The sequence below is a fragment of the Theropithecus gelada genome, chromosome 11 (genome assembly GCF_003255815.1).
Source record: "Theropithecus gelada isolate Dixy chromosome 11, Tgel_1.0, whole genome shotgun sequence".
NCBI lineage: Eukaryota > Metazoa > Chordata > Mammalia > Primates > Cercopithecidae > Theropithecus > Theropithecus gelada.
In genome coordinates this window covers 71,941,860-71,969,560 of record NC_037679.1, presented here as the reverse complement: position 1 = coordinate 71,969,560, position 27,701 = coordinate 71,941,860, and the positions used below count along the sequence as shown (strand labels likewise).

The following is a 27,701-nucleotide window of genomic DNA, read 5'->3' as shown; positions in this document are numbered from 1 at the left end:
GCCCAGCTTCTTGACCCAGGGGATTACTCGTTCTAAGGGTCTTAGAAGAGTTTAGGATTTAGTTGTGGCTGCAGCTTTGCAGAAAACCCAGCATGCTTTGCAAGCTGGTAGAGGGGTCACAGCCCAGTGACAGCCTGGGCAGGTGCTAGCAGGCAAGTGGCAGGTACCTGGCTGCCCAGGCTGAGGTGGTGCTGGGCTCTGCACTGAGCCTGGGGCAGGTCTGGAGGCCTGGACTGAGTTGGCCCGTCTCAAACCTGCAGAGGAAAAAAGAGAAAACAGCCATTGTGTGTCACACACACACACAGCAGAAAGTAGCTTGAGACTGCTCAGCTGGTGTGGGGTGAGCCCCTTGGACTTTCGCTGGAGGCAGCTCCTCACTCGCTCAGCACTTTCTGACTCTTCTGCCTTCGGTGTGTTCTTTCCTCTCAATCCTCAGACTCTGGTGAGTCCCAGCAGCAGCACAGATGTTAAAAAGCATAGGTTCTATAATCCTCCTTCCACTTGTGTGACCTTGCTCAAGTGACCTGTCCTCTCTGGGCCTCAGTTTCCTCACCTGGTATATGGAGATAATCACTTAGCTGATAGAGCTGTGGGGAAGATACAATGATACAAACAGGCAATGCTCAGAACAGTACTTGGCATGTACTAAAGACTCGACACATGTCAGGTGGTGAGATTATTTTATTATTATTGAAAGAATGTGTCTCTATCTTCATATGGACTTGGCTTTGCCTTCCTGCTGTTTCCTATATGGGCTGTGTGACCTTGGGCTGGTCACTCACTCTCTCTGAACCTTAGATGCCCCATGGAGGCAACAGTTCCACTTAACTCATAATAGTAATGAATTAACATTTATTTAGTGCTTGCCATATGCCAGGAACTTTACATATAAGAACTTCTTTAATTTCTACACTAATAACCACTAATAACCTTATGGGATGGGGCCTTATTGTCTCCATTTTACAGATGGGGAAACTGAGGTGCAGAGAAGTTACTGAGCTCATCTAATGTCTCTTGGCTGGTTAGTGCAGAGCCAGGGTTTGAATGCTGGCAGTTGGTCTCTGGAGTCTGTGCCAGAGACCCTCACATGCTGTTGCTTCCCAGAGAGGGACTGAATGGAATAATGCGTGCAGCAGCTTCTGGTACCCAGAAGGTGTGATGTTCTGGGAAGAAAGCCCTGCCTTCTCTTACTTCACGGGGCTAGATGCCGTCTTTCCTGAATCCAGCACTTTTGGCTGGATGGATGCTTGAATACACATAACAGAGGGTGCTTTACCACCTCTACCTGGGAGCTTATGAGTCACCAAGTCCTGTCCCAGGTTCCTACATTAGCACTGCCATTTGTTTGTTCATTTGAGGCCTCGTTCATTTGTTCGTTCATTCATTCACTCATTCATTCATTCATTCAACAAGCATCCATTGGGTATCTACCAAGTGCCAATCCCTGGGCTAAGATGGACAAAACACCATCTTATACCCTCCAGGAGTGCACAGCCCAGTCACAGGAAGGAGACAGACACTGAAATGATGAGTTTATGAGGCAACAATAGCCAACAGTCATTGAGTTCTTCAAATGCACCCCTCATGGGGTACCTGAACCATCACCCCATGGAAGCTTCACAACTCAATGCCATGCATGGTATTGTGTTTCCCACTTTGCAGTTGAGGTAGTGGGGGTTAAATATGCCCAAGGTCACATAACCAGGAAGCCCCTAAGGTAGGACTTCTGTCCAAGTCTATCTCAGATCTTGTTGAATGTATAAATGACACCTGAAGTCCATCAACAATAGAATAAGCTACTCTAAGAGGAAAGGAGTCCCCCCTTACAGAGAGTATGTGGGTGATCATACTTTCAGAATCCTCTGAAGGGATTTCCACACTGTGTGTGAGGGAGGACCCTGAGATTCCAGGATTAAGCCCTGGAACAAGAGAGTTTTACTGATAATTTGTTTTACTGAGCTGCTCTCAGTCCCTCAAGTGGAACTTATAACAGACCAGCTAGGAGCATTGGCTCTGCACATGAACTGCCTGGGTTAAACACCAGCCCTGCTATTACTTTTATGTGAGCTTGAGATTGTTTTAGCCTCTCTTTGCTGCATCTATTATGTGAAGACGACTACAATAGTACCTATCCAAAAAGAGTTGTTGATTGGATCAATATGGCTCATGCAAAGGGTTTAATCACATACGTGGCAGAGAGTAGATGCTCAATAAGTTTAAGTTGCTATTATGATTATTAATTCAAATATGGAAGCACTTGAGAGCCTATAATCAACTAGGAATCTTAGTATAGGCTGGAAAATGATGGGAAGGAGATAAAATTATGGTAGATGCTCCAAATATTTGGAAACATAATAAATTAATGGAGAGAGACATGTCCCTGGTATTATGAGGGAAAGAGATTCAGGCTATAATGCTTTAGACAGTGGTAAGTCCTGCATTAGGGCTGCATCTCACTACCCTGGGAGCTCAGAGAAGGTAGCAGCTAACCCAGCTCAAGGTGGAGCAGGTGCATGCTAGAAGCTAGACCGGGGGAACATTTACATTGACTCCTGAGGGACAGGGGATTCAAATCCAGTTCAGAAATGTCCTATGACCATCTTTGTCTTCAGAAGACAAAATAATATTGACGCTAAAAGCAGGATTTGATATGCAGAAATTAACTCGAAATGGATCAAAGACCCAAACATAAGGGCTAAAACTATAAAACTCTTCAAAGAAAACATAAAGGAACTTCTTCAGGATCTTAGATTAGGCAATGATTTCTTAGATACGACACTAAAAACATAGGCAAGAAAAGAAAAAAAAAGATAAACCGTGCTTCATCAAAATAAAAGTTTTCTGTGCATCAAATGACACTATAAAAGAGTGAAAAAACAACCCATGAAATAAGAGAAAAATGTGTAAATTATATATCTGATAAGATATTAATATCCAGAATACATAAAGAACTTCTATGACTCAACAACAAAAGACAAACTATCCAATTTAAAATGTGTTCAAAGGACTTGAATAGCTGTCTCTCCAAGGCAAATACACAAATGTCCAAAAGCACATGAAAAGATGCTCAACATCACTAATCACGAGGGAAATGCAAGTCAAAACCACAAGGAGATGCCACTTCACACCCATTGGGATGACTATTATTAAAAAGAAAAACAAAACCCAGAGAACAACAGATATTGATGAGGACATGAAGAAATGAGAACTGTTGTGCATTGTTGGTGGGAATCTAAAAATGTCTCAGCCGCCATGGAAAATGGTATGGTGGTTCCTCAAAAAATTAAACACAGAATTACCATATGATCCAGCAACTTCACTTCTAGGTATATACTCAGAAGAATGGAATGCAATAGATATTTGTATGTCAGGCACACATTGACATCATTTACAACAACTAAAAGGTTGAAACAACCCAAACTTCCATTGATGGGTGAATGGATAAACAAAATGTAGTATATATAATGTATGTATATATATACACACACTATGTATATGTATATATACATGCATACACATATATACCACTATATATAGTATATGTACTGTATGTATATACACTATATGTATATAATAGACAACATATACTATATATTGTATATTATATTATATATTATATATACTGTGTTTCTATATATTCTATTGTATATATGTATACTATATTATGTGTGTCTATCTGTATACTATATAAATACACAATAGAATATTATGTATTCTTAATTTATGCCCAGTGTTCCATTATTGGAATGCTAAACTTGTAGGAGTTATTTATATTCTACTGCTCAAAGTCGCCGTCAAGGTCTGATTTTTTACAAAAAAAAAAAATTGCAACCTCCAGCATAAATGGGTTAAAGAGGAAAGAAATTCTGACACATGCTGCAACACGGATGAACCTTGAAAACATTATGCTAGGTGAAATAAGCCAGTCATGAAAGGACAAATTCTGTATGCTTCTACTGATACGCAGTACCTAGAGTAGTTAAAACCATAGATACAGAATCAAGAATAGTGGTTACCAGGGGCTGGGCAGAGAGAAGAGTGTGGAATTATTATTTAATGGATACAAAGTTTCAATTTGTAATGACAAAAAAGTTCTGCAGATGCATAGTGGCATGGCTGTGAACCATGTGAATGTACTTTACACCACTGAATTGTACACATGAAAATGATTAAAATGGTAGATTTTATGTTATATATATTTTACAACAATCAAAAAATAATTTTAAAAGGCATTGCCAAAAGAAATTTAACCTCTGGAAGAGAAAATAAAAAGTACAGGCTTTGATGTTGGACATATATGGAATTAATTCTCATTGTAACCAGTTATCAGCTGTGTGACCTAGGGCAAGTGGCTTCACCTCTCTGAGGCTCAGTTTTTCCATTCTGTAAAATGTGAATAACAGAAGTCTCATGTGGATTTTCGAGTTGTGGCAAACATTAAATGAGACAATATATGTAAAAGAACTTGAAATGGCATTTGGCACATAGTAAACACTCTATAAATATTTCATGATGTTGAGGATCTGAGAAATTCCTTTCTCTGTTCATCTAAACCATAGGTTCATTGTTGGGGGAGGTCTGGGTAGATGATGAAGCACAAGGTATGTGCCCAGCTCTGTTGCCAATAAGAGGAAGTGAAGTGCTAAGATCCAAACACACAATTCAGGAAGAGAAGACCAGACGTCAACATGGGACCTAAATATTCAGCCAATCTGACTTAGACCCAGACGCAGCCCCTTCCTGCAAAAGAAATGAAGCTGCTTTGAGGTCTCAGACAAGGAGCTATGGAACAAAGATGTTTCACTATGGTAGACATTTCCTTCAAAGTCCTGTGCTCAGTGACTCCCACCAATGGGCACTCTTGCCAAATAAACCCACCATGAGTGAGGCCAGAAATGCGAGGTACCCAATACGAGTGCCTGTCAGTGACATCCTGGCCATGCTGACCTATGCCATATGCCCAGACAGCAAAGGCCATTGCCAAGGGTAGACTTGGAGAGATCTTTGCGAGTGAAGCATCCTTACTTTGTTCAAAGCCTAGGGGCATTTTTCCCCCAGGTTTTTTGGTTTTTTTTTTTTGTTTGTTTTTTGTTTTTTTTTTTGAGGCGGGGACAAAAAAAAATCATGTTTTCTGACATATAGTATTACATCAAGAAAAGGATCTAACCAAAATTATGGATGTCTAGAGCCAGAATTGTTTCTGAATCCTGTCTTTCCTCTACCGTAGACTAGAACCAGTATCTAGAATAGAACATGGCACACAGTAGGTACTCAGTAAGTGCTGCCTAAGTAAATGAATAAAAACACATTCCCCCTCATTCTTTTTGAGTCTCCCTATCCAGAGAACTGTCTCTGGATTTGCCCATCTTGCTCACCTGCTGGGCTCCGGCTGGAGTCTCCAGCACCTCCGCTGTGCTCCCAGCTCTCTGAATCCCGGCTAGATGAGCCCATTCGTGCCTCGGAGGCCCTGCGCACGGGAGGCCCATAGCTTCCTCGCCCGGGAGCAGAGGCCGGGTCAGGGCCTGGAAAGAAGAGCATGAATTGAATGGAGAAAGGGCATCGAGGGAATTAGGCCAATTCCTGTCTCAAATGACAAAACAGAGTCAGCAGAACCCACCTGTCTTCTGACCTGGGCCCCTTCTATCTTCACTGTCACCTGGAGAAAGAAAACACAAATTATGAGGATTATTGGTTTTCTGGTGTCTGGAAAACCAGAACTTAAGAAGCCTACAAAGGGGTTCATTGACTATTGCCCAAGAATATGTTTCAAAAATTAAAAGTCTTCCTCCCAACTTCCCCTTTGATCTAGCTCCTGTTTACAATTTCACTTTTTTTTTTTGCATGCATAAACACATACGAGCATACACAGGCTTTATAAAGAATAATTATGCTATACAACCTTCTCAGCCTAGAAGAACTAGGAAGAAGGAATCTTTTAGTGGTGAAAACTGGGGACTCCTCAGGAATGCAATATATGTTGACAATTTGGTGATTCTCTGCAAGGAGTAGAAATTGCTCATGCCTTGTCAGGAAGAAAACATTTGTTGAATGCCTTTTAGGTGGCAGGCATTGTGCTAAGTACTTTGATAAGTTATCTTACGAAAAATGCAGATGGACACTTCAATATTTGAAACCTTCAACTATACCCTTCCTTTCAGAAGCACTGCCTGCACTCAATCTGGAATTGTCATTTAGTCCAGATTTTATCACTTAGTGTCAATTGAAATTATCGCAAGGGCTTTATCTGGTCAGTCCTAGTGGTCTAGTCCAACTAAAATGTAGTTTTACTATGGTTGTTTTTAAAAATTTTTACTGTTTTGCTTCTCCCTCTTAATCACTTTAATAATTAATCATAATACTTGGATAATAGTGATCATGTCAATAGTAGCAATTTGGTAGCAGTAATTTTTCTTTTCCTGATTTCCTTCTATTTATCTTTCACTTTTAATTAGTCCAAGTCAGACTTGCTTATGGATAGTAGGAGAAATATTAGGGTCCAGGAAGGCCTTCTCAGCAAGCCAAGTATTCTCCCAGGCTCCAGTGTGATCTTGGTGGTGAGAGTCTCTCTCAGTTCCTAATTTTAATTTCTACCTCTTGTACACTAGATATTCCACCAGGGATGACAGCGAAGCCTCTGGGCAGCTTGGCATTGCTGGAGAATTCCTTGTGCTACCCTCTTGATAAGAGTTTATGGTGAACTATGAAGGAGATATAGAAGTCCTAGAACCAAGTCCAGAAGCTGACCATCCAACAACTGGATGGAAACACAGACATGATGTCAGGCCATCCCTCAGGTAGACCAGTTGGCTAAGATCTGTCCTTGGTCCTGAAAGAAGCACCTGTTTTGTCCTACCTCGAGCTGGAGCCCGGGCCGGGTGCTTGGGCTCAGGAGCAGGCTGTTCAGGGGCAGCAGGCTCACTGACAGGCTGCTGGGGCTTGGTCTTCTTTATAGGCATAGGCTGTGGGAGGACCTGTTTGGGGAAGCCTTTGAAGAACCATGCTCCAGAACGCTTCCACACCTGGGGAGGAGAGACAGGGATTGAAGATGTGGCAACCAAGCACTGTTGCTCTTACCTTCATGAGTGCCCATTTTTATCTTTCCTCCTCGTCCAAAGCACCCTGACACAATAGCCAGCACAATTTTCTTACTACTACAGAGCCCTGCACAATTCATACTTATTCAGTCCATCCACTCTGAACACTCAGTAGAAAGGGCTTGAGTTTACCCATGGAGAAAGTGGAGTTTGGGGGCCGGGTGCGGTGGCTCAAGCCTGTAATCCCAGCACTTTGGGCGGCCAAGACTGGTGGATCACGAGGTCAGGAGATTGAGACCATCCTGGCTAACACGGTGAAACCCTGTCTCTACTAAAAGATACAAAAATATAGCCAGGTGAGGTGGCGGGCGCCTGTAGTCCCAGCTACTCGGGAGGCTGAGGCAGGAGAATGGCATGAACCTGGGAGGAGGAGCTTGCAGTGAGCTGAGATCCGGCCACCGCACTCCAGCCTGGGCGACAGAGCGAGACTCCGTCTCAAAAACAAGAAAAAGAAAAAAAAAAAAAAAAAGGAAGAAAGTGGAGTTTGGATGGAGAAAATGGAATATCCAAAATCTTAAGGATGGGTCCAACAGTACACAGCCAGAGAATGGAAAAACAAGGGCTCAACTCCAAGTCTTCCATCTCTTAAATGTGGCATGCTCTCCACTACACTGGTTGTTGTAAACAGGGTGATCTACCTACAACTTCCCCAAGACCTCTGGCCTTTCTCCTGGCCCTGTGGGTCAGGATAGAGCAGCACACCTAGGATGGTGTGTGAAACATCTTCCATTGCCCAGTCAGATTCATTCTCCACCCTGCTCTGTGCCCCAGGAGGCTGACCAGTATGTACTGCACTAACTGGACTCCACGAAATAAACTTTGACTTCTGTCTTCAGGTTTATTTGGTCAAGGAGAGCACCAGGGATTACAACAAAGCCTCTTGAAAGCTTGGATTGCTGAAGAGTTCTCCAGACAAGTAAAGAGTTTGTAGTTAAGAGGAGGGTGGGACTATGGTATTTATTTCCTTGGCTCCCCACAACCCACCACTAGTTGGACAGTGACTGCATTCCTGTTAGGCTACACCTATCTTCCAGTCTGGTAACCACTCCCTCCTCTATCTCTTCAGTCTTAGGAGGGGAAACAGCAACCCTGTTTTTGCTGGTGCTAGGGTGACTCGTCAACCCTTGCTGATTCCTCTTAGCTCTGCCTGGACCTTTGTCAATAACACCTTCATCAAGTCCTTGATTAACCTACTGAAGTGTGCCAATGCTTTCCTGCCAGGCCCCTGACAGATACTGAGGAGAACATGGTTATTGAAACATGGTCTCAAAGGCAGGACTCTGCAGCAGTGGGTGGGGGATGAAGAAATTGGAAGAAGAAGAAAGGACTTAATTGGGGTAAGATAAGTAAGAAGCAGAACTGGGGAAGAGAAGGATGCCATGGGAGAAAGAAAGAGGGACAAAGTAAAGAGAAATTGCCGAAAAAAGCGTGTGAAGATATGAGAAACAACAAAATGAGGAAAAGGGAGAAAAAAGCATAAGGATTAGAGGAAGAAAAGAGCTCAAACAAGAGGAGAGTATGAGGAAAGAAAAAAATGGAAATAAGAAATGGAATAGAGAGACAGAAAGGAAAGATGTTGGGAGAGGAAGACTCATAAGACTCATAAGACTCAGAGAAATGGGGTCAAAGAAAGAACAGAGGCCAGAGGGCAATGAACAGAGAGGGAAGAAGAGAGGATGGGAAGGAAGAAAAAAAGTCACAGAAGCAGAGGAGGAGAAAAGAAATTCCTCCAAATAGTGTGAGGTTGTTCTGTCAATGTTCACTGCTGAGCTGGCTCCTTTCATACCAACCTCCTAAGGCACCTCTTAAGCTGGCCAAGAAAGGAGGGTGATCTAGGCACCAGATGGGACCAGGGCACTCACCTCCCTCTGCTCAATGCAGATTTTGCAGAGCCACACAGAATGCAGGCGGTTGTTGGTCTCCACTCCGCACTTGGTGCAGACATTCTGTGGATGAAACACAGGCAACACACTCAGATGAGCCATGCTCATGGGAGGCACGGCAATGTCACCCCCCGCTTTCTCTTGGTGGATGTAAAGAGGAAGAACTTGCCTCCATTTCTCACATTTCCTTCCAAGAGCAAGGCCAGTTAGAACAAAACTCCAATTTGAGTCTTATTTCCAGTAACAAGAACTTGAGTCATTCCCAAGCACTGGATAAAGGAATTCTCTAAGTGTCCCTGTGGGATCTGAATTTTCATCATCCACACAGGGGAAATCACTGACATACTTTTTTCTAAAGACGAATGACCATATATCCATTTCGTGTCTTAATTTATTTCCTCTTTATTTCCAAAATGGACCTGACACAACCTAGACTATGACTAGAAGTTTAACTCCCCAAGGGGAAGAAAGTTATCTGAGAAAATGCCTCATGACTGTGTGATGGAATACTATATTTTTTATTGAATTTCCTGGAAGTTAAGACAATTAGGAAAACTTAATGGGTCATGAAATTCTCACTTTTGAGTTGACTGGCAAGTTTTTCAGAATATATAAACTCTTCCCAAGATTTCATTCTACATGTCAAATGTGACATCAAGCTGGAGATGATGACATTATAGATGTCTCCAGCTGGGTTGTTCAACTGAACTCTTGGAGTCCGGCAGACCCCAGGACAGTTGTATCTCTGCTCCCAAACTGTCAAGTGCAGACAGTTTAAGGAAAGGTTAGACGGTCAACAGAGTTCAGAAAGATTCCCCTTTGAGAACAAATGCTTTGGAAGCTAAATGATTCTAACTTGGCTAAACAGAGGCTTTCTAAGTTTCTTGTATCATAACCCAGGATACGAGAAAACTGAAAGCATTCCACATACACACAAGTATAAACATGTGCTTAGCATGCTCTTTAAACTGACACATAACTTGCTAAGGTATAACCAGGATAGCTGCAGTCTCAATCATAGCTCATGTCCTGCCACAGGCTCCCTAGTTCACCCTGGATGGAACTCAGCTCTAAGAGACAGAAGAATCAGAGTGGCTTCCAGGGAGGAACCAGGATCAGGGTTACCTTGGAAGACAGTAGGGCATGGAAGCATCCCAGAAAAAAACCGTATCCTGGCAAGTGATCTTCAGGATCCAAGTTCCACCCCCCAACCCCAGTGACCCCTACGGCTGGAGCCTAGGACCCTCCCCTCTGCAGGTGCTGCACAGGGAAGAAGGGATAAGAGGATGATGGTACCTTCTTACAGTCCTCACATACTACACAGGCAGAGCCCAGCATCCCCAGCTGTTCTCCACACAGTATGCAGCGGTTCACCCCATCCCCAGCCACGTTCTTCCTCATGTTTTCCAGGCGGTCCACCAGGCGCCTGGAAGCAGAGACAAGGTAAATAAGGACCTTGTAGGACTGGGGACCACCAGCATACCCCACAGTGTCAGGTTTATGGTTTTCATGTTCTTTGAGTCACACGCTCTTGTGCATCTGATGACAGTTGTAAACTCTTCCCCAGGAAAAGGCACGTGCACATAAAATTCTGACACATTTTCAGAATACCAAAGACCCCCTCCCACACCCCTCAAAGTCCCATCTGTTCTACCGACTTTGGATTAAGAACCTTATCTAGTCCTTTCTATCTCCTGTCACCTCCTCCCAGAAACTGCCTTCTGAGTGCTAGATTTATTTAGATCTATTTATCTGTCTCCATGATGCCTTCACTTGGATGTCTTCACAGGCATCTCAAACTTATGCTTTCAAACTCAACTTTTCATCTTGTCTGCTCTCCATCCCCAACTCCAGCAAACCTGCCTCCCAGTCTTGGGAAATGTCGCCACCATCTACATACTTGCTCAAACCAGAAACCCTGTGGGGGCCTTCCTTGACCCCCTCCTCTCCTGACATTCAATGACCCAACCAAATTCTTGGGCCCCACCCCAGCCCAACTGAATTAGAAATTCTGCCCCGAAATTGTCAAGTGCAGACAGTTTAAGGAAAGGGTAGAGGGTGAACAGAACGCAGGAAGGCTCCCCTTTGAAAACGAATGCCCTGGAAGCTAAACAATCATTCTAATTTGGCTGGATAGAGGTCCAGCAATCTGTATTTTATGAGTCCTCCAAGGTATCCTGATGCACGCTCAAGAATGGCTTTGAGAATCATTGCTCTAGTTACACTGATCTTTCAATTTCAGTTCTGTCTGCTTTAGCATCAGAGCACATTCAGTTCCTTGTGCCTGGAACAAACACACACATTTGTGATCTGTCTCTCTCTGTTGCATACACACACACTTTTTTATTTTTCCTGCCTAGAGTGTCCTCAATTTTTTTTTTTTTTTTTTGAGACAGAGTCTCACTCTGTCGCCCAAGCTGGAGTACAGTGGCATGATCTCGGCTCACTGCAACCTCTGCCTCCCGGGTTCAAGCGATTCTCCTGCCTCAGCTTCCCGAGTAGCTGGGACTACAGGCACACACGGCCACGCTGGGCTAATTTTTGTATTTTTAGTAGAGACAGAGTTTCACCATGTTGGTCAGGATGGTCTTGATCTCCTGACCTTGTGATCCGCCTGCCTCGGGCTCCCAAAGTGCTGGGATTACAGGCGTGAGCCACCGTGCCTGGTCCAAGTGTCCTCATTCTTTAGAATAGCACTCCCTCTTGAGAGCCTCCTCAGACTACCAATTTTATCCACTCTACTAGCAACCTGGTACTTCCTCATAGCATTAGTTACCTTTGGAATTAACTACAGGGATTATCTGCATTACGTAATTAGCTGATTGTGAAACAATCTCTGGTTTGTTGCAGGGCAATGAGTTCCCCCAGGCCAGGCACCTTGTCTGTTCTGTTCCCTGCTGTGTGCCCAGTGCTGGATCAGTGCCTAGGCTGTAGTGAGGATTTGTATATGCTGGTTGAATCAATGAATGAATGAATAAGAGCAGCTCACTCCCCACACGTGTATCTAGCAAAAGTAAGCGCCTTGAGTGTCAAGCCCTGCATAATAACAGCTTACAATTCAGTGGTACTCACTATATGCTTAGCATGGCATGAAGTGCATTGCTACCCACTTCCAGGAGGGAGGCACTACTATTTATGCCATTTTACAGGTGAAGAAAGTGGCACAGGGAAGCTAAATGACTTACCCAAGGTCACACAGCTAGGAAGTGGCAGAGCCAAAACTAGAACCTATAACTGGACTTGGTGGCTCATGCCTGTAATCCCAACACTTTGGGAGGTCAAGTTGGGTGGATCACCTGAGGCCAGGAGTTCGAGACCAGGCTGACCAACATGGTGAAACCCCATATCTACTAAAAATACAAAAAAATTAGCTGGGTGTGGTGGTGTGCATCTGTAGTCCGAGCTACTCAAGAGGCTGAGGCAGGAGAACCACTTGGACCTAGGAGGCGGAGGTTGCAGTGAGCCGAGATGGCACCACTGCACTACAGCCTGGGTGACAGAGCGAGACTCTGTCTCAAACAACAACAACAATAAAAAAACTCCTAGAACCCATGTCTCATATGCATGACCCCAGCACTTTTTAAAGTTTAATGTGCACGCAGATGACACGGGGATCTGTTAAAATGCAGATTCTGAAATACCAGGTCTGAGGTGGGGCCTGAGGTGCTACATTTCTAGAAAGCTCCCAGGTGGTGCCACATGATGCCACTGGTTTCAGACCACACACTGAATGACGACTGTGGCATCCTGTTTCCACTTCGGCGTTTTTTTGTGGGGGGAGGGGGTCACTTCCCACCAGCTTGAAGCCATCTCCTTGCCCATCCCTCAAATGAGGACTCCTAGACACACAGCCAGTGAACCCAGATAGAGCTGGACCCCACCCACCCCTCCATGGGCTGGGTCCCAGCTGTGTACATACATGGCAGGGGAGAGCCGATGGGAGGGACTGGGGCATCACAGCACCCAGAGGGCCCCTGGTAGCCCTGCCTGGCAGGCACCTAATGCTGACTCTCCCCACGGCCCTCGTTGCTCTTGCCACACCCTCAGAGCGCTCTGAGTTACAATGCCATAAATAGCAGCTTCTCCCTTTGCGTTCCATTCGAGAGAGGTGCTGCCCTGCCCAATGAACAGGCAAAGGCAGCCTGCAGGCTCTGGAGCCTCCGCTGTGACCCAGATTGCACAGAACCACTTGAGGAGGCACGATGCGCAGAGCTGAAGGCAGCGTACTCTTCTCGATTCTTCCTCATTTCCCCCCCAGCCACCCCATCTTCCCTAAAAGTTATTTCTACAGGATGATGGGAGCGGGCAGGAACCAGGAACAAGCTCCCAGTCCATGGTCTCAGAACTCCTGTAATAACAGTAGCTGGTGTTTACTGAGCACTTACTATGGGCCAGGCACAGACTTTTATTTAAATTTTATTTCCTCATTTTATTTATGTAGTGTTACTATTATTTTTAGAGATAGGGCCTTGCTGTGTCACCCAGGCCAGAGTGCAATGGTGTGATCACAGCTTACTGCAGCACTAACCTCCTGACTTCAAGTAGTCCTCCTGCCTCAGCCTCCCAAGTAGCTGAGCTGGGACTACAGGCATGCACCACCATGCCTGGCTAATTTTTTTTTTTTTTTTTTTTTTGACTGAGTCTCACTCTGTGGCCCAGGCTGGCGTGCAGGGGTATGATCTCGCATGCCTGGCTAATAAAAAAAATTTTTTTGTAGAGATGGGGTCTCACTATGTTGCTTAGGCTGGTCTCAAACTCATGGCCTCAAATGATCCTCTTGCCTTGGCTTCCCAAAGCATTGGGATTACAGATGTGAGCCCTCCACAGGGATTTTCTTAATGACTCCTCCCAGTCACACTAGAAGCTGAGGATTACTTTTGTTTCCATTTACTACATGAGAAAACTGAGAGCCGGGCGCGGTGGCTCAAGCCTGTAATCCCAGCACTTTGGGAGGCCGAGGCGGGTGGATCACGAGGTCAGGAGATCGAGACCATCCTGGCTAACATGGTGAAACCCCGTCTCTACTAAAAATACAAAAAAAAACCTAGCCGGGCGTGGTGGCGGGCGCCTGTAGTCCCAGCTACTCGGAGGCTGAGGCGGGAGAATGGCGTGAACCCGGGAGGCGGAGCTTGCAGTGAGCCGAGATCGCGCCACTGCACTCCAGCCTGGGCGACACAGCCCAGCCTGGGCGACACAGCGAGACTCCGTCTCAAAAAAAAAAAAAAAAAAAAGAAAACTGAGACACAGAAAGGTTAAGTGGTTTATGCCAGTTACACAGCTAAGAAGTGGTGAAAGCTGGGACTCAGACCCAGGCAGTTGGCTCCCAAGTCCCTGTTCTTAGCTGCTACACCATGCTGCTGTGCACACAGCCATGTGCCATGTAGAGCCATGGGGATCGCCTTGAACAGGCCAACCTCCACCCTACTCGATTTCCCTGCCTTTCCCTCACCAAAGGCCCCTCAATCATTAGTAAGCACCAAGCTGCACATATGCAGTTACCCTGGCTGGTTCCAGCCTGTCCACCTCTCACTGCCCGAGGTTGGGACAAGATACCCAACCAATGCTCCATCACTGTGTTTCTCCAAAGAACCCTCAACATGCGGCTGACAAATCTTGATTTTAGCCTGGGCTTTTGCCTCTCTGGACTTGTTTCCTCATCTGGAAAATAGGAGGCATTGGGTTGCATAGGTGGTTGTCAAACTGTGCTTCATGGTACCCCGAGGGTTTCATAGAGCCAGTTCAGGGGCCAACATCTGTGGCAGCATGGTGAGAGAGAATTTGAGGGGTTACCACACCTCATTCCATACAGAGCATGTCTGCATTGATCTCTTTTGTTTGTTTGGGCTGTTGAATTAGATTTCCTTTAGAAAGTTGGTTCCAGGGTTTTAAAAAAACAGTTTGAAGTTGACTAGAGCTGTTAAACGTCAGGATGCCTTTCAATGCCATAGAACTATAAAATTTTACGAGACAATGAAGTGGGCTCATGGAGGCAGGGGATGGCAGTTGCATGGGGACATTTTTCTTATACACAGTTGCTCCCAACTATTTTCACCTTCATCAACTGCCTTAGTCAGAAAATAGATTGTGTTCTTCTCACTCTACCATTGGGGTCTCAGAGCACAGAGAGAGTGGGCTGCTAGCCTGGGTCACTCAGCCACAGCTAGAATCTGGTTCTCTGCTTCAGTCAATCATCTTTGCTTTCCATGAATCCCCACAGCCTCCTGCCTCAAGTCAAGCTTTGCCAAAGCAGCTCAGGAAGAGGGCGTGGGACAAATCCAATTCTAAACCGCATTGTGCTTTAAGGAAACTTAAAAGGGTTTTCTGCCTCTTCCTGGAAAATGAAGGCTGTGGACTTGCCTGTCACTTGCAAACCCACACTGCAGCCTCCCCACCTAGTGCCTGTTCCTTTCACCATTAACTCCTGGATGCCAAAAGGCCTCATGAACACACGTTATTCAGGGAGTGTCTCATTATCTCCTATCAGCAGCAGCAAATGGCACAGAAATGCAACAGAACCAAGATTATTACTCAAATGTCTCAGCTGAGGGACCCTCATTATCCATGAATTTAGTACAGACCAATAAAGAGGATGCATGTGAGGTGGGAACACGCAAATCCTCCTTCTCCCTCAGAAGATCAGGAATGAGCAGGGAGCTTCCTGCAGCCTGCCTGTTAGGGCACCCTGCTGCCTCAAATGCTGCAGCCACAAAATGGAAGACCCCAACAGCCTAAGACTTTAAACTAGGGAATAAAACTTTGCAAGAAGCCAAGTCAAAATTGGGTCATGGTGGACCATGTGTCACAAGTGGGTCTTTATCCTGGTGATAAAACATTTCAGCATCTTCACCCCAGAAGAAAGATGTTTTTACCAGTCTTGGCAGGGAAGCCCTAGATGTGTAAGGGAGACGCTCTCTACCCTCACTGCATGTCAATCAGCCAGCGTTAAGAAAAACACCAGTGCCCGGCCCTGACTCTAAACCTTCTCAGCTATGGATCTAATTCTGCCTGGATATCAGTATTTAAGCATGAAGTCCTGTTAAGAGCCACTGTGTGGGGGAAATATTACCAAAATGTATGGTATATCTAGATCATCTGGGGAGAATGTTCAATATTCAGAGAATAATTCTACAGGGTTGGGGGAGGCCTAGCAACCTGCATTTTAAAGCGGCTCCCTGTTTGAGTCTGCTGGTGAATTCCTGGCTACACTTTAAGAAATACGAAAGGAGGTGGTGAAGCATATCCCATGGAGATACATTCTTCTTGCTGTGTTAAGTGGGAAAAAAACAAAAACCCAGAGTGCAGGATTGTGAACAGGGTGTGAGTTTGGGTTTGAAACGTGCTCACCTGAACATCTCCATTGTGTGCACTCAAATATGTATATATACATCATGAAGGAAACACATCAAGATATTCATAGCGATTATCACCAGGTAATGAGGGGTTATGGATAATTTTCACTTCCCTCTTTAATGTACCCAACTCGCTGGACTCCTCCTCTATACTCTCTTGACTTTCTTAAAATGAGCATGTATTACTTTTACATCAGAGAAGAAAGTGCATTTTTGAAGATGGAGATCATGTGGCCAACGGTTAAAAGACATGGGTTTGAATCCTACCTCTTTTCCAGTCAATGACCTTGAGAAAACCTCTTCTAATAAGAGAGGTTAGAAGAGCTGCAGCTCAAGTTTCCTCTCATGTGCAGCATTCTGAATTCTCAGATCCTGAGAGAGAAACACTGAGATTTCTCCTTCTTTTTTTTTGAAATGGAAGGACCCTTGATGACTAAGAGTAGACCTTGTCTGCATTGGCTGCCTGGTGTTATTTGCCTGCCTGGTTTTATTTACCTATCTAATGTCTCCATCCCTTTCTCTCACATGAAGTGCCCAATTAGCTGAACCCTGTAAGTGGCTGACACTCACTACTATGTCTTTACATGCCTGATTAACTTTATGATGACTACTCACACCTGGCATCCTGAGAACATCCATCACCAGGCTAGGTGCTTAAGGTGAGCTGTTGGTTACTCAGTGAAGTCGGGCGGGCATATCCCAATTCCCAGGATGCTCTCAGAGGCACCAGGAGTATGTAGGAGTATGTCCCCTCCTCTGGGCACCAATGGATGGCCTCTGGAGGTGGTGGAAAGCAGGTTCCCAACTTGGTCTGGCCTTGCCATCCCAATGGAGGCAGACGGGCTATTCATTCACTTGACAAACATTTATAGAGCACCTACTATGTGCCTAGTAGACAGTGAGGATGCAACGGTAGCAAAACAACAAGATCACTGCCCTCATGGAGCTGGTGTTCAAGTGAGAGATTGGACATTATTTAAAAAATCACGTGGCCGGGTGCAGTGACTCACGCCTGTAATCCCAGCACTTTGGGAGGCCGAGGCGGGTGTATCACGTCAGGAGATCGAGACCATCCTGGCTAACATGGTGAAACCCTGTCTCTACTAAAGATACAAAAAAAAAGAAAATTAGCCGGGCGTGGTGGCAGGCGCCTGTACTCCCAGCTACTTGGGAGGCTGAGGCAGGAGAATGGCATGAACCCGGGAGGCAGGGCTTGCAGTGAGCCAAGACTGCGCCACTGCACTCCAGCCTGGACGACAGAGCAAAACTCCGTCTCAAAAAAACAAAACAAAAAAATCACGTAAATTGCTATAATCATCATAAGTCCCCTGAAGGACAAGTATGAGCAGCTTTGAGAACTCACAAGAGAGAGACAGGAACAGTCAGGACGGGTCCTCAGAGAAACCAAGGAATAGCATATGCGAAGGAAGTGAGAGGTGCTCAGCATGGCTGGGAGGCTGAATGGTGGGAGATGAGGCTGGAGAGATGGCAGGGACCACTCCATGCAGGGTCTTTTATTGAAGAGTGATGGGACAGCATGTAAGGGCTTTCAGTGGAGGAGACTCAACTTCCCACCCCGCCTTTTTTTTTTTTTTTTTTTTTTTGAGACAGGGTCTGGCTCTGTCACCCAGGCTGGAGTGCAGTGGCTTGATCATAGCTCACTGCAGCCTCAAACTCCTGGGCTCAAGCAATCTTCCCACCTCAGCCTTTCAAGTAGCTGTGACTATAGGTGCGTGCCACTATGTCTGGCTATTATTTTTTATTTTTTATAGAGATGAGGTCTAACTATATTGCTTAGGCTCGTCTTGAATTCCTGGGCTCAATCAAGCAATCTTCCCACCAAAGCCTCCCAAAGTGCTGGGATTACAGGTATTAGATACCACGCCCAGCCCCATTTAGAGACAATACTTGAACAAATGAATGGAGCCCTTGGGAGGCTTGGTGCAGTGAGAGTTTCAGATGCTGCAGCTGTTCCAGGTAGAATGAAGCAGGCAGGTTTCTGGTCTTTCTCCACACATGGAGCTGAGCAGGTCCTTTGAAACTACAAGGTTGGTCCAAATGGGTCTAACTCCATGGTGGTAAAAGAGCATATCAGAAGGAGGGCCATAAAATGTCACTGCATGCCAGCAGGTTTCAAGGAATCACTTGCTGTATTAGCTTTCTGTGGCTGCTGGAACGAACTATCACAACTTAGGGACTTAGACCATATACATTTATCTTAGCAGCTCTAGAGGTCAAGGCTAAAGTCAAGGCGTTGACAGGGCTTCATTCCTTCTGGAGGCTCTAGGAGAGCATCTGTTCCCGGGCCTTTTCCAGTTTCTAGAAGTCAGCTGCATTCTTTGGCTCATGGCCCCTTCCTCCATTTTCAAAACCAGCAGTAGGGCATCTTTTAATGTCTCCGTGACTCTGATCTTCCTGTTCCCTCTCACGGGAAACCCTTGTGATGACATGGGGTCCACCTGGATAATCCAGGATAATCTCCCCATCTCAAGATTCACAACTATCACATCTGCAAAGACCCTTTTGCCACTGGAGGTAACATACGCACAAGCTCCAGGGATTGGAATGTGGACATTTTGGGGGAGGCCATTGTTTTGCCTACCACACCCACATTTTTGCCCCATCAAGTCACCCAGAGCCTGATTTGGGTCTGAATCCAACTTTAGCCCTCCTCTGCAGAACAATTCCTCCCTGACTGGCTGTCGATGTCAGACAAGTCAAGTTTTTGACTCTGTGAGGTTCCAATCGCTTTCTTCAGGTATTTACATGCAGCCCCAAGAAAGCGTAGACTCCCTATACACAGGCACGCCAACACAGACACAGACACACACACACCCCTGCAGACGTGCACACTTTCAGGATTTAGTAGTAGGAAGCAGTTATGATGCAGGGGTTGGGGTGCCAATTCTGGAGTGAGCTTGCCTGGCCCCATATCTGGACTTCGCCACTTCCTAGCTCTGTGACCCCAGGAAAGCTACTTAACCTTTCTGAGCTTCAATTTCTTTATCTGTAAATTAGGGAAAACAAAGCCCTTACCTCTTAGGATTGTTGCAAAGGTAAAATGAGATAGTTTTTTTTAGTTTGTAAAATGCCCGGAACATGGTAACGATTCAGTAGTGGTTGCTGCTAATTATTTATTCTGGAAATTTGTGGGTTTTATACATCCCTGTACTCACATTTTTTCTGGGTATCCAGGATGCTATCATCTGCCTGTGAAATCTGTCTTTCTAAAGCGTTTAAAGGGGCTGCATTGATTAGAAATTTACAGGACTCAAGTGCCTATCTCCAAACACACACACACACACACACACACACAGATGACACATGCACCCACACATATACACCCACAGGCATGCCTGTAGAGGCACATGTACATACGGCTATGAGCGTGCATGCACATACACACACACACGCACATGTATGATTAGAACCTACATGCAAGAATACACTTTTACATGGTCTGTACACACTGTGCTCTTGTAGAGAGATCAGATCCAATCAGCTGCCTTCTTCAAGTAAGGTCATAAGCCCAGTGGAGGACTGACCTCTGCTTATTTCTGATGCTCAACCTCCCACAAAAAGTGACCTCAGAAACTGACCTCAGAAACATTCAAGTAACTGCTTTTGAACTTTCCTGTACTGCTGCAACATCTTGACGAATGTTGAGGAAAAGGTTAATGGATGTACAATTGTGCCAGAAAGTAGGCTTCATGTGGTGTGCAGCAGAGCCTGGGAAAGACGCCCTGCACCCTGCTTTCCCCAGTGTGATGGGTCTATGTGCCAATCTCTGAATCAGCAGAGGAAACGGCTAAAAGCTGGGGTTCCACCAACTCATGGGATGGAGCCAGAGCAGCTGCCTTTAGAAGCAGTGGTTGACCACGATTTCACCATTCAGAAAAACGCAGCAAAGTGGGAGAATGAGTACAATGTCATGTTGTCCTTCTCTATCTTTCTCTGATCTTTGCCTATTTCTCTGTCTCTCTCTGTCTCTCTCTGTCTCTCTCTCTCTCACACACACACACACACACACCTCCCACACCACACCATCAATTCTAGAATCCCTGCTCGCTCTTCACCTCACCCTAATTGCCAAGTAGGGGGATATTACTGTTGAGTTTATTAAAGTTGGCACTTTCTGAAGTCAAAATTGGACCATCTGCTGTGAATGGGGAAATGGCTGCTCTGATGGGGGCTGGCCTGAGGTTGTAATGCCAGGGTCTCTCAGGAATCTGTCCTTAAATGACTGAGCTGCTCCATCAGGAAGCCACACGCTGGCGTGCAGGGCGTGTGCATTTCAGACTCATTAATTCTCCCTGTTGTTTGTTACTGTCACCACCTGGGGAGCCCTAGATCTCAGTCTCCTTGAGGGATTGGTGAATGGGATTCCTGCCTGGGCCTCGGCACTTTAAGGAAAGAGGTCACCTCAGTTCAGAGTTGGAGACGAGGGAGCCAAGAAAGACCACTGGAGGGCTCAGCTGGGCTAGTGCAGTCCATGCTGGGCAAGGTGCTGTGTCATGACAAACCCAGGAACAGCAATAGTTGTGGTTGCTGTTTCTGAGTGTTTACTGTGCCAGGTGCTGTGCTAAGTACTCTGTATGCATTGTTTTCCTTAAGCCATCAACAATCTGGGAGAGAAGCTCTATTATTCACTCCCATTTTACAGATGGGGAAACTAAGGCACATAGAGGGGAACTCACTTGCCCAAGTGTACACAGCTCAAGAGTGGAAGAACTGGATCTGGAAGTTAGGTCCAGCTGCCCAGATGCTAGAATGAAATCTTTGTTTCATGTCAGTGCTTTGGTTGGGGTTCTTTCTGACCCCTCTCCCTGCTCTTTCCTGTCATGAAAAATAGAGTTGGGAAAATGTGGTGCTGAGGCCTGAAGGGGCCAAGGGTCACTGTGGTAAAGAGGAATGAACTGTTCAACTGAATGAAGAAACATATGAAACGATCAATTAACTTCGATAAATGTTTGAGATACCCTGTAATTACTTCTCTGAATCCCCAGAATCGTCCATCAACTGCCTTTCCCACCTGTACTCCCCAAAAGCAATAGGATAAAGTGGAAAGACAAATTCAAGTTCAAAGTCTGGTTTGGCCACATAAAGGCTGTGTGCCTCTGGGCAAGTGGCTTAACTTCCCTGAGCTTTGGTTTACTCAGCTGTAAAGCAGAGATGATTGTCTGTCTCTCAGCGAGGACATTATGAGGATTAAAGGAAATATATGATATTTGAAAGTTCCTAGCACAGGGCTTGGAGATAAATGTTTGTTCCTCTATGGAATAGCAGAATAGGAGCCCAATCCTGGAGCCAGCCAGCCTGGATTTATAATCCCAGTCCCACCACTTATTAACTGTGTGACTCTGGGCAATCTGCTAAACCTCTCTGTTCTTCAGTTTCCTCATCTGTGAAATGGGAATGATTGTAATATATTCTATTGCATAGGATTCCTGTGAAGATTACATAAATGAATCTACGTAAAGCTCTGAGCACAGTGCTGGCACATGATGCCAATAAAAGCGGTTTCTTATGATTATTTTGCTAGAAGTTGAGTATGACTGCAAGAAAAATCACAGTCCATTTCATCTCCCATTCCTTCTCCACCAACAAAAGGGCTAGAGCAGTGGTTCTCAACAGGGGTGACTTTGCCCCTCGGGGGCATTGAGCAGTGTCTGGAGACATTTTTAGTTGTCGCAACTGGGTAGGGAGTTAAACCAGGCATCTTAGTGGGTAGAGACCAGAGATGCTGCTGAACGGTCTACAATGCAAAAAACAGCCCCCACACAAAGGATTATCTGTCCCCAAACATAAATAATGCTGAACTTGAGAAGCCCTGGGCTAGAGAGATTTGAAGACTACCCCATCCAACTTCCCATTTTACAGATGAGGTCAGGGAGGCCATGAGAGAGGCTGTAAGGGTAAAGTGGTTTGATAAGCATCTTAGTTGGGTCTATGGTTCACTGAGTATACATTATTCATTCAACATGTATTTGTTCTCTCTTTTATGGCAGGCATCGAGCTAATTAAGGAGTCCAGAAAACTTCTATTTTGATCTTTTTTTTTTTTTTTTTTTTTTTTTTTTTAGACAGTCTTGCTCTGTTGCCCAGGCTGGAGTGCAGTGGTATGATCTAGGTGGCTCACTGAGACCTCTGCCTCCCGGGCTCAAGCAATTCTGCTGCCTCAGCCTCCCAAGTAAAAAAATCTTTGCTTTTGTATGAAAAAAGAAAAATTCCCCAAATGTCTTGATTGGGTTAAGTTACTTTCCTAAATGTGTTGCACGTCTTTTCTTTCTTTTTTCTTTTTTTTTTTGAGACAGAGTCTCGCTCTGTCACCCAGGCTGGAGTGCAGTGTCACGATCTCGGCTCACTGCTACCTCTGCCTCCTGAGTTAAATGATTCTCATGCCTCAGCCTCCCAGGTAGCTGGAATTACAGGCATGCGCCACCACACTCAGCTAATTTTTGTATTTTCAGTAGAGATGGGATTTCACCATGTTGGCCAGACCGGTCTCAAACTCCTGGCCTCAATTGATCCCCCCGCCTCAGCCTCCCAAAGTGCTGGGATTACAGGCATGAGCTACTATGCCCAACCGTATTTTCATCTTATACAAACAGATTCTATAACATGTTAGGGCTAGCTGGACATTGGAAAAAGCACTGGTCCAATCCCTGAGAAAACTGAGGTACTACTCAATAATTCCCAACACTGGGGGGTTCAGAGTCCCCCCAGACTTGATGAAATCTATGTTTCTTGAGACAAAAATGTACATAGACACATACGTAAATATGTTGATATTATCAGAATGCCCCCAAGTCCCTGATCCCATCCATAGAAGGTTTAAGACTTTAGGTTTAAATGTGGGAGAGGAGTCCTCCTTTAGAAAGAGGAGAGTATGACCTGGCTTATGGTCGGCTTGTCAAGCCATAGGACAGATGTCTGCCTAATTAGACGTAGCAAGTTCCAGGCATCATTATTCACTTCTCCCTCTGTCCATATTTTGGAAAAAATATGTGCCAAAAACACAGGGGAAGGTGGAATCAAGATGAGAAGGTGATAGGGGTGCGACAGATCCTGTCAACAACAAGTCCCTCTGACTTCCTCCTCCATCACGGCGTCTGGATGCCAAGGTTAATGACAAATCCTAATTACTTTTTTGGGCCCATCTGTTTAAGGAAGCTGACCTCGAATGGAATCCACCCAGCTGCCAGTCCCTTCACAGGCAAGGTATATGAGCAAATGCCTTTGAGAGGCTCTGGATGGAGAGAAACAGAATAAGGATAAAGAGGGCCTTACCAATGTCAGGGAGAGAGGTGGAAATGCAAACCAATTTTGGAGGCAAATGTCTAATTCCAAACTTAATACATTCTAAAAGTCCTGTGAGTAACCTAGGTGTGGCTTTGCAACTCACAACGAGGCCCTTTTATGCTCAGGAGAAGTACTCAGCAGCCACGTGTGTCTAGCCTGGCACCTCTGACCACTGCTGATAGGATGAGGGGCGGGCATCTAGGGCGAGCTAGGTCAATCAGAGTTCCTTCCCTGGGAATTTGGGATTGAGATTAAGAAGAGCTATAAAAACTGGGAGGCTCTAGCTAGCATGGCTATATTTTCTAATATGTGGGATGAGAAGTAGGCCTTTCATGAGGCTAGGCTATGTTCTTGTCCTCAGATCCCTGGAGATATGTATGAACCCTTATATTAAACTTCTCTTTCTGCATAATGAGATAAAGATAGCCACCAGTAATGCCTTCCTCCTCTGCATGCACATGACAGTTATCACATAAGGAGATAGGATCTATTTCCTGTCCTCAATAGAAAGTGATACCTGCCAGTTCCAGACCTCACTGTTAAGAGACCGGGCAACACCTATCTTTGTTCCCTTGGGATCCAACTGCCATGTAAAGGATCTCAGGCCAGACTAATGAATAAGGAAGGATGAAATGCAAAGAGAGGGGCTACCTGAAGAGTACCAAGGTACAGACAGGGGAGTAAAGCTTTATTGTACCTTCCAGCCTGGCCCAACCACCGGCTGAATGCAGCTGAGTGAGCAAACCCAGCCCATGTCCCCTGGAACAGAAAACCTGCCCAGCAGAGCTCTATCTGAATCCTTAACCCATAAAATCATGAAAAATAATACACTGTTTTGCTCTAAGCCACAAAGTTTTGGGTGGTTTGTTATATTGCAATAGATGACTGAAACAACCTAGCTGGAATTAGTTTCCTTTCTTGTAAGCAAAGTGTCCTAACTAATATAGAAAGTCTGTAGCAGTCGGGCATGCAAAATAAACTCTGAAATCCCACTTGGCACTTATATAAGAAATGTGGGGGCAAAATGAGGTTGGTTAATGAGTTTCTCTTCTGGCCATCCTCTCTCCCTCCTGGGATGCTGAAGAGAACAGAGCTGGGTTGTGAGCTAAGTGGTGAGTGAAGATTTAGATTCCTCCTGGCAGAAGCACATGAGCTCCATGGAATGAAGCGGCTCTGGGTTGCTGTGCATGGCCTGGGGCTCCCTGGGGCAGCTAACTCTTGCAAAACTGCCCCAGGGAGGCAATGCTTCCTGGGAAGCCTGAGGGCATTTCTCTCCTGGAACTCTCAGAACCACAGCAGCATGCAGACTAGCCCTGGCAGCTTTGGAAGGTACGGACAGGTTAATAAGAGCTGGAAATAATCATTGGGCCAGCACAGAAAGGGTTTCAGCTTCCAGTTCTCAAAATGTCCCCTCCAAACCTGAGTAATTAAAATTTCCATGCTCTGCAGAGCCTAGGAATTTGGGAACACATCTTCAGGAAAAACATCTGAGACCTTTAAGAGCATAGTTCCGAGAGTCAGCCAAATAGGGATGTGTACCTTGCCTGCATATGACCTTGGGCAAATAACCTAAGTTGGCTGAGCTTCAGTTTCCTCACCTGCAAAATGGGGATAATAATAGCTTACTTGACAGGGTTGACAGGAGCAGATAATGAGTTAATTCAAATGAAGTTTTTAGACATGGGCTTGGCACATAGTAAGTGCTTAATAAATGACACCCATCATGATGATTATTTATCATGCTTATTAACAGTGATTTCGTAACTCTCCCAGACAGCTTTCACTCAGGTAATAAAAAAGAACATTCAGCATCATGGGGCTGATGTCCAGACCCAGTAAGGGACAGAGCTACATCGGAAATTTTAACATAGAAGGAGCTCATTTACTCTGAGAGGTACAGCCAACAATAGGGTGTGAGGCCCCTCACCAGACACCCCCAAAATACTGTAGAGTCTGCGCAGAAAGAATCCTGAGAAAGAGACTGAGTCATTTGATGGGTGGGAAAACTGAGATTCCTAGAGCTCACTAACTGAGATCCTCATGTTCTGCAGTGGGAGCCCCAGTTAGCACCCCCATTTTCAGTTTGGCTCCATGTCTGATGTTTCACTTGGCTTTCATCTGACTCCTCTCTGATCCCTTCCCAGGGAAGTGTGGGTGGAACAGTAATCAGGGCAGGTTTGAGCTTAGAAGACACAAATAGCATTGGGTTTGCCTCTGGCGATGCTACCAGCAAGGGCTGGCTGCAGGCAGGGCGCTGTGGAACAACCACAGCCAGAATCTTCCGGGACTGTCCTCCCCACTCTGGGAAGCCAGGCAGAAAACACACTGTCTCAGCAAAGGGACATTCTGTCACCAAAGACTTGGCCCAAGCTCCCCTGGAAGCCTCTCAAATCTCCTTCAGGGGAAGCCAGGGGCTGCTAGAGTTTCAGGACTTGCCAAACAGGAGTCTCAGGGCAGACTTCTAGAACAAAGGCTTCGGCTAGTGTCAACAATCAGCCTTCTCTTAAAAAAACAAACAAACCTCACAATTAAATAATTGCCACTATTTATTAAGCATGTACTTTGTACAAGGCACCATAATAATCCTTTGCATGCTAATTAAATACTCACCCAGATGTATGTGATAATGTTATCCCCATTTTGCAGATGAGAAAACTGAGACACAGGGAGGTAAAGTGGCTTATCTAAGGGCACGCAGCAGGTAAGTGGCAGAACTGGAATTTGGATCGAGGTCTCCCTGACTTGGCAACCCCAGTTCTTAACCACAACGCTCTGCCATCATGTCACCAGGTTGGTAGGGAGAATACAGCAGGACATTGAAGATAAAACAGGGACCCCATTTACCCTGTTCTATATCATTTAAGCTGGGATCTGCTCAGTCCACAAAGACCTGCTTAACCTGACCCCCAGAGGCAGCCCAGTGGCCATGTTGATACAACAGGGCTTGGCACGCCTGGCTGCAGTTGATTGGACAAGGGATAGTATCTGACATAAGACAGTCAGAGTACCTTCCCTGGGAATTTGGACCCTGGATAAGACTATAAACCCCCAAGCCTCTTGGCCACAGGCAATGTAGGAAGAAGTTAGGAGACAGCCTCATCTTCCATGTTCATTCATTCACTCACAAATATTTTGCTGTGCACCTGTTATACACCAGGCTTTGGGAATACAGCATTGAACAAAACCGGCAAAAATATCTATCCTTAGGAATCTTAATCTGGTGGGGAGAGACATACAATAGTTAAAGAAAATATGTGAAATATAAAATGTGATAGCTGGTGATAAGTGCCACGCAAGAAAAAGGTTGAGCAGAGTTCTTGTTTTCACTGTTTACCTTTAACATACATACATTTCCTTCCCTCATGACTGAGGCTCATCATTGTATGAAGACACACACATATGCACACACACACATGCACACACATACATGCACATGTGCACACACACATGCACATACACGCACACACGCATGCATACATGCATACATGCATACACACACGCACACACACTGCCAGCCTGGAGAACTTTCCACTTCTGAAATATCTTTTAAAAAGCAAAGCAAAATAAAAACCTAACCCCATCAGCAAGCCTCTCAGACCCATCTGCTTGGTGACCACCTGAGGAGGCTGACAGAGGGTCAAGTGTGAAGCTGACACATCCTGTGACACATCCTGAGGTTTGTTTGTCACTTGTCAACAACACCTCTGATTTCCCCAGCCTGCCCTAAGTGCAATTATCTGGATCAAATCAAAGGCACCCACTTCCTGCATCCCCAAAGCATCATTTTCCATCCAAGAACCTCGTTAACCCCTGGCTGAGGGTCTGGATAGGGAGATCAGTGGGCACCTCAGTGCCCAAATCTGTTGTAAGCAGTTGGCAATGGCTGCCCCCGGCAGGAGGGCTTGGGGAGGGGCACAGGGTGGCGGTGGTGTCCCAGCATCCTGCCTTCCCATTTCCTGTTTGATATTTGGATCTAGGAAGACTACTCCAATGGCTTCTCTGTATCCCGGCAGCCAAAGTCTCCATTTATACCAAAAGCTCCCCAAACACATACCCTCACTCCCTTCTCTAAGT

At 45.4% G+C, this 27,701-nt stretch overlaps 1 protein-coding gene across 4 annotated transcripts in view; it reads right to left on the bottom strand.

Annotated features, from left to right (window-relative positions):
• Positions 1-27,701, bottom strand: part of RPH3A (rabphilin 3A) — a 338,247-nt gene that overhangs the window by 25,877 nt on the left and 284,669 nt on the right. For all 4 annotated transcript variants that reach the window (XM_025402467.1, XM_025402465.1, XM_025402464.1 and 1 more), the window contains 6 exons: positions 10,274-10,403; positions 8,957-9,040; positions 6,854-7,019; positions 5,618-5,656; positions 5,376-5,522; positions 168-254 (listed from right to left, as the gene is read on the bottom strand). In XM_025402467.1, the coding sequence (XP_025258252.1) occupies positions 168-254; positions 5,376-5,522; positions 5,618-5,656; positions 6,854-7,019; positions 8,957-9,040; positions 10,274-10,403 (653 nt within the window). The remainder of the gene's footprint in view (positions 1-167; positions 255-5,375; positions 5,523-5,617; positions 5,657-6,853; positions 7,020-8,956; positions 9,041-10,273; positions 10,404-27,701) is intronic.